The sequence below is a fragment of the Salvelinus alpinus genome, chromosome 21 (assembly GCF_045679555.1).
Source record: "Salvelinus alpinus chromosome 21, SLU_Salpinus.1, whole genome shotgun sequence".
Classification (NCBI taxonomy): Eukaryota; Metazoa; Chordata; class Actinopteri; order Salmoniformes; family Salmonidae; genus Salvelinus; species Salvelinus alpinus.
This window is the reverse complement of record NC_092106.1, coordinates 20,666,340-20,678,552: the sequence shown is the minus strand read 5'-3', so window position 1 is coordinate 20,678,552 and position 12,213 is coordinate 20,666,340. Positions and strand designations below refer to the sequence as shown.

General features: G+C 47.0%; 1 protein-coding gene across 1 annotated transcript in view; it reads right to left on the bottom strand.

The window, feature by feature from the left end:
- tyw1 (tRNA-yW synthesizing protein 1 homolog (S. cerevisiae)) overlaps positions 1-12,213 on the bottom strand; it is an 80,091-nt gene that overhangs the window by 40,037 nt on the left and 27,841 nt on the right. The window contains 6 exon segments of the mRNA XM_071358170.1: positions 5,334-5,451; positions 5,739-5,743; positions 8,054-8,127; positions 8,280-8,302; positions 9,320-9,443; positions 9,544-9,596. Of these exon segments, the coding sequence (XP_071214271.1) occupies positions 5,334-5,451; positions 5,739-5,743; positions 8,054-8,127; positions 8,280-8,302; positions 9,320-9,443; positions 9,544-9,596 (397 nt within the window).

The window sequence follows — 12,213 nt, the reverse complement described above, 5'->3', positions numbered from 1 at the left end:
ATAGTGGATTTATCGGTAGTGACAGTGTTTCCTAGCCTCAGAGCAGTGGGCAGCTGGGAGGAAATGCTCTTATTCTCTATGGACTTTACAGTGTCCCAGAAACGTTGTACTATAGGATGACCTGGAAGGAACAAGCTGTCTGGTTGGGCATCTGCCTGGGAAGAATAATCTGTTTGGATGTGGTTCAAAGGTCAGATGTTGCTTTGAAATCAGGGACCACAAAGGTAAATGTGGGCATGAGGGTCGATGTTTACCTCTAAAACTGATACGGGACTTGAGGTCAGCGCTTTGGCAATAACATGGCAACTGAGGAACCTTAGTATTGTACAGGTAAGACGTTCCAAAAATCCCAATGCCATCAAAATAAAATGTCCTTGGTCTTGAGCCTCTGTGCCTGTGTGTCAATGTCACTTTAGATGACAACATTAACATAACACAAACGTGAGCAGAGTGTTACAGTACTGTAGGTAGCCGTAGCAATTAAAACTGCACTTACAATGCTGTGAAGTCTGCTTTTAACGTATTCAATCAAATGCCATTTCAGCTTTCTCATAGGAACGGAAGAGAAACGTTGTACGAACATTGGGGGGGACATTGTAGAAAAGTTATGGGGACGTTGTAGGAACATTGGGAGGTTGTTGAGTCAGAGAGAGGGGCAAGCAGAGCAGTCAGCGCCTCTCCAAGACTTCTCTGCTCTATTCAGCAGTCAGTTCCAAAGAGGTTTTAATTTTTTTATTTTATTTTACCGTTATTTTACCAGGTAAGTTGACTGAGAACACGTTCTCATTTGCAGCAACGACCTGGGGAATAGTTACAGGGGAGAGGATTTTAATTGTGTGTTGCCAAAGTGTTCTGTTCTGTCCTCAGAATGCTTAGCAGAGCAAAACAGTGTCTTCTACAGGGGAGAAAGAGACATTCTGAACTGATATCAGTGTGCTGTTATGTTCTCTTGTTCCCCCGACTCAGACACTTAACCTGCTTCTCTTATTGTGCTCCTCAACGCCCCTTCCTGTCGATAAGGGGGACTACGTGTGTGTGTGTGTGTGTGTATATATACAGTGGGGAGAACAAGTATTTGATACACTGCCGATTTTGCAGGTTTTCCTACTTACAAAGCATGTAGAGGTCTGTAATTTTTATCATAGGTACACTTCAACTGTGAGAGACGGAATCTAAAACAAAAATCCAGAAAATCACATTGTATGATTTTTAAATAATTAATTTGCATTTTATTGCATGACATAAGTATTTGATCACCTACCAACCAGTAAGAATTCCGGCTCTCACAGACCTGTTAGTTTTTCTTTAAGAAGCCCTCCTGTTCTCCACTCATTACCTGTATTAACTGCACCTGTTTGAACTCGTTACCTGTATAAAAGACACCTGTCCACACACTCAATCAAACAGATTCCAACCTCTCCACAATGGCCAAGACCAGAGAGCTGTGTAAGGACATCAGGGATAAAATTGTAGACCTGCACAAGGCTGGGATGGGCTACAGGACAATAGGCAAGCAGCTTGGTGAGAAGGAAACAACTGTTGGCGCAATTATTAGAAAAAGGAAGAAGTTCAAGATGACGGTCAATCACCCTCGGTCTGGGGCTCCATGCAAGATTTCACCTCGTGGGGCATCAATGATCATGAGGAAGGTGAGGGATCAGCCCAGAACTACACGGCAGGACCTGGTAAATGACCTGAAGAGAGCTGGGACCACAGTCTCAAAGAAAACCATTAGTAACACACTACGCCGTCATGGATTAAAATCCTGCAGCGCACGCAAGGTCCCCCTGCTTAAGCCAGTGCATGTCCAGGCCTGTCTGAAGTTTGCCAATGACCATCTGGATGATCCAGAGGAGGAATGGGAGAAGGTCATGTGGTCTGATGAGACAAAAATAGAGCTTTTTGGTCTAACTCCACTCGCCGTGTTTGGAGGAAGAAGAAGTATGAGTACAACCCCAAGAACACCATCCCAACCGTGAAGCATGGAGGTGGAAACATCATTCTTTGGGGATGCTTTTCTGCAAAGGGGACAGGACGACTGCACCGTATTGAGGGGAGGATGGATGGGGCCATGTATCGCGAGATCTTGGCCAACAACCTCCTTCCCTCAGTAAGAGCATTGAAGATGGGTCGTGGCTGGGTCTTCCAGCATGACAACGACACGAAGCACACAGCCATGGCAACTAAGGAGTGGCTCCGTAAGAAGCATCTCAAGGTCCTGGAGTGGCCTAGCCAGTCTCCAGACCTGAACCCAATAGAAAATCTTTGGAGGGAGCTGAAAGTCCGTATTGCCCAGCGACAGCCCCGAAACCTGAAGGATCTGGAGAAGATCTGTAGGGAGGAGTGGGCCAAAATCCCTGCTGCAGTGTGTGCAAACCTAGTCAAGAACTACAGGAAACGTATGATCTCTGTAATTGCAAACAAAGGTTTCTGTACCAAATATTAAGTTCTGCTTTTCTGATGTATCAAATACTTATGTCATGCAATAAAATGCAAATTAATTAATTAAAAATCATACAATGTGATTTTCTGGATTTTTGTTTTAGATTCCGTCTCTCACAGTTGAAGTGTACCTATGATAAAAATTACAGACCTCTACATGCTTTGTAAGTAGGAAAACCTGCAAAATCGGCAGTGTATCAAATACTTGTTCTCCCCACTGTATATACACACACACACACAGTGGGGAGAACAAGTATTTGATACACTGCCGATTTTGCAGGTTTTCCTACTTACAAAGCATGTCAGCAACTGTGAGAGACGGAATCTAAAACAAAAATCCAGAAAAACCACATTGTATGATTTTTAAGTAATTAATTTGCATTTTATTGCATGACATAAGTATTTGATACATCAGAAAAGCAGAACTTAATATTTGGTACAGAAACCTTTGTTTACAATTACAGAGATCATACGTTTCCTATAGTTCTTGACCAGGTTTGCACACACTGCAGCAGGGATTTTGGCCCACTCCTCCATACAGACCTTCTCCAGATCCTTCAGGTTTCGGGGCTGTCGCTGGGCAATACGGACTTTCAGCTCCCTCCAAAGATTTTCTATTGGGTTCAGGTCTGGAGACTGGCTAGGCCACTCCAGGACCTTGAGATGCTTCTTACGGAGCCACTCCTTAGTTGCCCTGGCTGTGTGTTTCGGGTCGTTGTCATGCTGGAAGACCCAGCCACGACCCATCTTCAATGCTCTTACTGAGGGAAGGAGGTTGTTGGCCAAGATCTAGCGATACATGGCCCCATCCATCCTCCCCTCAATACGGTGCAGTCGTCCTGTCCCCTTTGCAGAAAAGCATCCCCAAAGAATGATGTTTCCACCTCTATGCTTCACGGTTGGGATGGTGTTCTTGGGGTTGTACTCATCCTTCTTCCTCCAAACACGGCGAGTGGAGTTTAGACCAAAAAGCTCTATTTTTGTCTCATCAGACCACATGACCTTCTCCCATTCCTCCTCTGGATCATCCAGATGGTCATTGGCAAACTTCAGACGGGCCTGGACATGTGCTGGCTTGAGCAGGGGGACCTTGCGTGCGCTGCAGGATTTTAATCCATGACAGCGTAGTGTGTTACTAATGGTTTTCTTTGAGACTGTGGTCCCAGCTCTCTTCAGGTCATTGACCAGGTCCTGCCGTGTAGTTCTGGGCTGATCCCTCACCTTCCTCATGATCATTGATGCCCCACGAGGTGAGATCTTGCATGGAGCCCCAGACCGAGGGTGATTGACCGTCATCTTGAACTTCTTCCATTTTCTAATAATTGCGCCAACAGTTGTTGCCTTCTCACCAAGCTGCTTGCCTATTGTCCTGTAGCCCATCCCAGCCTTGTGCAGGTCTACAATTGTATCCCTGATGTCCTTACACAGCTCTCAGGAAACCTGGCACCATCCCTATGGTAAAGCATTATGGTGGCAGCATCAAGCTGTGGGGAAGCTTTTCAGCGACAGGGACTGGGAGACTAGTCAGGATCAAGGGAAAGATGAACGGAGCAAAGTACAGAAAGATCCTTGATGAAAACTTGCTCCAGAGTGCTCAGGACCTCAGACTGGGAAGACAATTCACCTTCCAACGGGACAACGACCCTAAGCACACAGCCAAGGCAACGCAGGAGTGGCTTTGGGACAAGTCTCTGAATGTCGTTGAGTGGCCTAGCCAGAGCCCGGACTTGAACCCGATCGAACATCTCTGGAGAGACCAGAAAATAGCTGTGCAGTGACACTCCCCATCCAACATGACAGAGCTTGAGAGGATCTGCAGAGAAGAATGGGAGAAACTCCCCAAATACAGGTGCCAAGCTTGTAGTGTCATACCCAAGAAGACCCGAGGCTGTAATCTCTGCCAAAGGTGCTTCAGCAAAGTACTGAGCAAAAGGTATGAAAACTTAGGTCTAAACGTAACAAAATGTGAAAAAGTCAAGGGGTCTGAATACTTTCCGAATTCACTGTACACTGCAGAACAGCACCAATTCGTCGGGGTATGGAATCTGCAAGGTGTCGAAAGCATTCCTCAGGGATGCTGGCCCATGTTGACTCCAAAGCTTTCCACAGTTGTGTCAAGTTGGCTGGATGTCCTTTGGGTGATGGACCATTGTTGATACACATGGGAAACTATTGAGCGTGAAAAACCCAGCATCGTTGCATTTCTTGACACAAACTGGTGCGCCTGGCACCTACTACCATACCCCGTTCAAAGTCACTTACATATTATTTCTTGCCCATTCACCCTCTCAATCGCTCACATACACAATCCAAGTCTCAATTGACTCAAGGCTTAAAAATCCTTCTTTAACCTGTTCCTCCCCTTCAACAAGTGACATCAATAAGGGATCATAGCTTTCACCTGGTCAGTCTAGGTCATGGAAAGAGCTGGTGTTCTCAATGTTTTGTACACTCAGTGTATAATGACTGTGTACTCAAAGACATGCAAGGTGAAGATGTATTTTTTTTTACCTAAGGCACCATGCTGGTATATAGAGCGAGACGGAGACGATGCTAGGCTGACAGACACAGTTGAAACTGTGATTTGCAATTCTGTTCAAGATTAAGGCTCTTCTATGACCTGGCTCGGCCCTGCCTTAGTCAGAAGCCTCAATGTGCTTCTGTGTTTGTATAGACTTCAAAAGAGAGAAGAGGTGGCGGTCAGAGCGAAAGAGCGCCGCCCGAACACACCCTAGAGAAAGGAACATTTACAGTAAGAATAGAAAGAAACGGATTATGGCCAAATGGCATTAGGACTGAAAGGGAGACAAAGAAAGAAAGAGACAAAGCTGGAGAAGCAATCTCTCCTCTCCCTTAGGGTTGGGCCAACAACTTCTCTTCACCTCCAATACCTTCAGAGGCACCCCCACCTGATCTCCTGGGGGAACTGTGCCTTGGGGACCATGAAGCTGGAGAGCCTAATGACTACGCAAACCTCCTCTGCCTGTGATGTACACTTGTTCACTCCCCCTCAACGATTTAAAGGGGAACATGATGTCTTATTATGAATAATAATAAGAAAGGGGTTATTTAGGGTTGTGTTCCCATTCCCCTTTAAAAGGAATGGACTGGTGGGAAGAAAATATGGAGTGGGAGAATCAGAGAAAAGTCAGGGAGAGAGGTATACAAAAATGAAAGAGAGAGAGAGAGAGTTGGAGCCAGGCCAAGTCCCTCTCCTCTTCCCACTGGGAGGTCTCAGTTTCTCCAGCTACCACTGATCACTATGGATCTCCTGGCAGTGCCTAGACGCTGCTCACCTTGCCTAGAATCAACACACGCCACACTCACTCAGTGTATTTCTCCTTGCATGCACACACAAACACACCGATGCGCACACAAGGGTGCATGAATGCACATGCCAAGCACTCTCACACAAGCCCAAAAAACTAAAAGTAAACAGTAAAGTTTTCAAAAGATTGATTTCATGCACTAATTGCATGACCCCCAAAAAAGTTATATGCTGTGGATCAATGCAGTATGAAACAACATTAACCTGAATAATGGCAGCAAGCGACAACAAATCCATACTGGCTGGGCTACTGTCTCTGATACATTTGAAGGGTAAATCACATCACAGAACAGCTTTACACAGAGACATCAAACTGAAAAACATAATTGTACATTCCCCCGGCCCCCATACAGGGCCCTTGGAGAAATCCCACTTTAATTCAGTCATATCACCAGCCCAGGCTGACACACACACAGGTCCCTCAGGCCTCATTATGTGTCTATTTTATTTATATTATGTGATGTGGAATCACATTACACTCCCACATGGGTCGCTGGCTGTCCTCTGGAAGGGCAGTCATTCACTCTAAAGTGGATTGTTCATACAGTACTGTATCAATGCTGACATGGTGCTCCATTAAAAGTATCTATTCTAACGAGAACGATGGATGGCGGGACGGAGGAATGGAGATGGTTATGAATCTGAGTATTAGTGTCTTGCAGGAATACATCCACATCATTACCATTGTCCTCTAAAGCTCTCTACAATAGAAATGTTTAAACTCCAAGACCATTATACCAAGGGGTTTAGTGATCAGATCCAACCAGTCTATCCGGATTACATTTCCATCAGAAGTCCTCAGAGAGCCTCTAAGATTGACTTGACCTAATGTCAATCATTAACCCTGAACATTTAATTGAAAAAACATCAAAAACCCAAACCGACTCCAAATGGCTTCATTCTGTGCCAACATGACTCAATTAAACTAGGTGGTCAAATGAAAACAGACATCACCACCACTGATGAACATGACAAGCAGCGCTGAGCAAATCAGGAACTTTAGAGAGAAGTGAGTCACATACGCGCGCACATACACACACACACACCTGCCCTGCCAACAGCAACCCCCTGGTCCAACCACAAGCTCTCTAATCAGCAATGCAACTCGGTTGGGTTCATTTCAGTCCTAACTACTCCAATCCAGATGTCCATCAAAGGGTTGAGTATGGGAAACAAATTGGATTGACATGTTCCTTTGACTGGATGGAATTGGCACTTGACGAAGAGAGAAAAAGTGACACTTGAGTCATTCCTGGCTAAACTGACTGAATCAGTGCAGTCGACAGAGGGCAGGGAGAGAGAGCTCCGTTGATCCCAATGGGGAGGCATTTATATTGTTTTGTATTTTGTGATGGGTCATGTGTGACACGTTTGGGTTATCCTAGAATAAATCCTCAACTGCTATAGTCAAAGGCCATCTAATAAACCACTGAATAATATCATAGTGAGAGGATGTTTTTTCAAATCAAAGGATTTGTCACATGCGCAAAGTACAACAGGTGTAGACCTTACAGTGAAATGCCTACTTACAAGCCCTTAACCAACAACGCAGTTTTAAGAAAATACCTATAGTACACTTTTTTTTAAAGTAAGAGATAAGAACAAATCATTTAAGAGCAGCAGTAAATAACAATAGAGGGGCTATATACAGGGGGTACCAATGATTACAAACGAAGATAGATGCCATGTGTTTTTCTCTTTACTAACTGCTGGAACTGTCATGGCCAACTGAGCTGTTGCTTTACAAACCATAGACAGGTCAGAGACAGGCCCAGTGACAAGTCCAGTGACAAGTGCGTCACACTCTGGTCCCGGTGAGGAGAGGTGTGACAGCAGCTGGACAGACAGGGTGCTGATGACTGAATCAGCCCAGAGCCTCACTGCACTGAGAGCCACTTTTTGTGTCCCAAATTGTACCCTATTTCTTTATAGTGCACTACTTTTGACCAGGGCACTATGTAGGAAATAGGGTGCCATTTGGGACGCACTTACTATGATGTCACTGCACTGTGGGGACCGAAGTGTCAGCCAAATATCCCCCAGGCCCAGCATCTGTCTGTCTGTTAGCCTGACCAGGTCTGTGACACAGTTCGAGCTCTCATACAGCTCTGCTTCATTGTAGCATGTGTCGTGACTCTCAGCTTGGTGAAGTATAGTCTCTTGAATCTAGATTAGGTATTGTGATGAGCTGTTAGGCCAACCTATTCCAGAATTGGATATTAAGGTTACCTGTCTACTGTCGGATCATGTTTTTTAGAGTGTGTGTGTGTTACTCAGCTCAACTGTTGGAACATGTTCTGGTGGTTCTCCATAGCCTCCAGTAGTATCTTCTCAGGCAGGTCCATCTTCCAGCGGTACTGTGCCCACCAGGTTAGACAAGATCAGAAAGGACAGCTCTGTCTTTTCACAAATACACACACACTGCCCCAGACCTGGCCTGTCTATCCCCAGTGGGGCTGGCTAAGTAACCAGACTGGTCTGGTAACCTCTTACGTAGGCCTGCCATGACCATTTTAGTCCCTCTCAGATCACCTAAAGGGCACAAGTTAACATAAGTTTACACTATTTCTTTTTAGATACTAGAGTTAATTGAAAGTACAGTAGGCACAAATGCAACAGGTGACAGTAAATATGGAAAACTATAATGTGAGGAAATCCACACACACCAGGGGCTCTGTATTCCACCTCACAGTTCACTAGACTAGAGAACATTCAGTCTACCCATCAGTTCTGGTGCCCCCTGCTGCTGAAGGACAGTAAGACAATACCTATGTGTCTGACAAAGTTCTGCTGTTGCCAATCGTCCCAGATAGGGACCTCAACTCAGACGGGTTGGGACCTAGGGGCCTCAACTCATAGGGACCTCAACACATCACTACTGACAGCACCCCATTCGCCAGAGGCTTGAACTGGCAGAGACATTTTCACAAAGGAGTTTTATTATCTTCATATTTTCAAAGGTTAGCCTGGTTCCAGATCTGTTTGTGCAGTCTTACAATAGGAGTTAGGAAGACAGCACACACAGATCAGGGACCAGGCTATTTCGAAGGTAACTTGAGGAGAGATATCTGCCCCCTCCAGTCACAACCAATGTCACGTCACATAATTCAGCTTCTAACCTCTCTCCCTTTAATTAGCACGATCATTAATCACCCACACGTTAATCATTAGCTGCCTCGTTAGCTTTTGGTTAGCTAAGCGATAGCATGGCCATCAGTCAATGACGGGGTGAGGAGGGATACGAATATCTGGGGTTCTTTACTAAGTTCTGTATTCAGTCTGCCTATGACAATATTGTAATATGGTTAATTTTAAAATGATAGGAGGGTAAAGTCATGGGTCATATGCTCTTCCGGACTTTCAGCAATGAACAAAAAGGGTCTATGTGTGCTTAGCCATATTGTGAAATACAGCACTGGTTATTGGGTTAAGATGAGAATACAACTGCACTGGGCATATGAGAATAATGTGATTATTGCAATAAACTAATGCATGAATTATTCCAAAATCTCTAGATCAATCACATTGACAATGATAGTTCAGCTGCACCCCACCTCCAGCAGAAGTCACACTTGTTGGCACAGACGAGGCTAAGGGTGGACTCCATACACCTGTGGGACTCGATGCCATAAAAGGAGTGCTTTTAACAACCTCCTCTTCCTCTTAGCATGGACTGGTGGAAAGAAAAATACCTGTTATTTAGTTATTCGAAGGTACATGTTTATGAATGTTAGATTACTCATATAAGGAAGAAATAATCTTATCCACTTTACCTTGGTCCAACGACAAAGCTTGCCTCCTGAGTGACTTCCTAAGGGTTTGTATCCTGTAGAAGAGAAAATATATAAAATGGTCATGTCACACCCTGATCTGTTTCACCTGTTGTTGTGATCGTCTCCACCCCCCTACAGGTGTCGCCCATATTCCCCATTATCCACTGTATATTTATACCTGTGTTCTGTTTGTCTGTTGCCAGTTTGTCAAGTCAACAAGCATTTTTTGTCTCAGCTCCTACTTTTATCCAGTCTCTCTTTCTCGCCCTCCTGATTTTGACCCTTGCCTGTCTTGTCTCTGAGCTCGCCTGCCTGACCACTCTGCCTGCCCCTGACCATGAGCCTGCCTGCCGTCCTGTACCTTTGCCCCACCTCTGGATTACCGACCTCTGCCTGACCCCACCCTGAGCCTGCCTGGCGTCCTGTACCTTTCCCCCACTACTCTGGTTATTGACCCCTGCCTGCCTTGACCTGTCATTTGCCTGCCCTGTTGCTGTAATAAACATTGTTACTCCGACACAGTCTGCATCTGGGTCTTACCTTCAAACCTGATTGTACGAACTGGCCATGACTGACCCAGCAGACCCGGGCCAGATGCGCGACGCCATCTCCTCCCAAGGAGCCAACATCGTGAGGCACGAGGAACTGCTTTGTGGCCTTATGGAGGGGATCCAAACGTTGGCTGGGAGGCACCGCTACCACAGTGCTAACCCCACAGCCCCTCAGTAACCCAGCTGAGGGGATGTGGCCTCTTTATCTTCTCGGGTGGAGAGGCCACATCGGCCTCTCCACCTTCTCGGGAGACCCATTTTACCCCGCTGGCAGCGGAGAGTGCTTGAAACCAGGAAGCACTGTTCGTTATGTTCCTGCACGGCGTCTCGGAGGAGGTCAAGGATAAGCTTGCTGCTCGGGAGTTACCTACGGATCTCGATTCCCTCATCGGTTTAACCATCCAAATCGATGGGCGACTACAGGAACGACGGAGGGAGAGGATTTGACTTCGCTCGCACACCTTGCCTCCGAGTCATCCCGGAAGTCCCCAACGATCCGCTTGCCGAGAGAATCTGAGGCTTCCCAAACTTCCGAGAGTCGAAGACGGCTGAGTCACCACTTCCCGAGCTAATGCAACTAGGTAGAGCTGGGCTATCGCCAGCGGAAAAGCAAAACAGGATCAACACGAAGAGTTCTCTGTATTGCGGGACTCCTGGTCATTTTGTGTCCTCTTGTCCTTTAAAAAGATAAGGCTCACTGGTAGGAGTGAGTACGCTGGTTGGCCATATGGAGAACTTTTCTGCCTCCCTTGCTCACAACCCTGTTCATGCCCTTCTGCTGTGGGGAAACCAGTCTAAATCTCTCCGGGTCCTCATTGACTCTGGGGCCGATGAGGTTTTTTTGGACGCTACCCTGGCTTCCAAGCTGAACATCCCCAATCAGCCTCTCTCCACTCCCATGGATATTAGATCGCTGGATGGGCGCTCTATAGGCTGTCAAAGAATCACAGCGAGACTATTCAATTCCTGCTCATCAAGTCTCCTCAGATTCCCATTGTATTGGGATTCTTCTGGCCCCAGTGACACAATCCCCTCATCAACTGGTCTACTGGTGCCATCATGGGCTGGAGTCTGTTCTGCCATGCCCAGGGTCTGAAGTCAGCACAACCTGCCCCAGGACGTCTTCCTGGGGGCTCGGAAGGTGCCCTGGACCTCCTTCCCACCATTCCTGCAGAGTACCAGGACCTTCAGGAGGTGTTCAACAAGGCCTGGGCCACTTCGCTTCCGCCGCACCGACCATATGACTGCGGGACTGACCTTCTCCCTAGCACCACTCCGCCCCGGGGACAACTGTACACTCTGTCAGGCCCGGAGAGCAAGGCTATGGACACCTACATTGGGGACTCCCTAGCTGCAGGATTTATACGTCCTTCGTCCTCTTCCGCCGGTGCAGGGTTCTTTGTGGAGAAGGACAAGACCCTATGCCCGTGTATCGACTACAGGGGACTCAATGACATAATGGCGAAGAACAGCTACCCGCTACCACTCATCTCCTCAGCCTTCGAGCCACTCCAGGGGGCCACCGTGTTTTCCAAGCTGGATCTATGGAACGCCTACCACCTGGTGCAGATTCGGGAGGGGGATGAGTGGAAGAGCGCCTTCAGTGGCCACTACGAGTATTTAGTCATGCCATTTGGCCTAACCAACGCCACACTGTGTTCCAGGCTCTGGTAAATAATGTTCTCTGCGTCATGTTGAACAGGTTCGTCATCTACATTGATGACATCCTCGTCTTCTCCAAGAACATGTGCTCCATGTCCGACAGGTTCTTACATGCCTCCTGGAGAACCAGCTGTGAGTTCCATCACTCCACCATCCCCTTTCTGGGGTACATCATCTCCGCTGAGTGTCCAGATGGATCCCAGGAAGGTGAGAGTGGTGGTGGATTGGCCCCAGCCTTCGTTCAGGGTGCAGCTGCAATGTTTCCTGGGGTTTGCCAACTTCTATCGCCACTTCATCCGGGGTTACAGCACCCTGGCTTCCTCCCTGTCAGCACTCACCTCTCCCAAGGTTCCGTTCATGTGGTCCCCTGCTGCTGACCGGGTATTCCGGGAACTCAAACACCGCTTCACCACTGCTCCCATCCTGGTTCATCCTGACCCTTCCCGTCAGTTCGTGG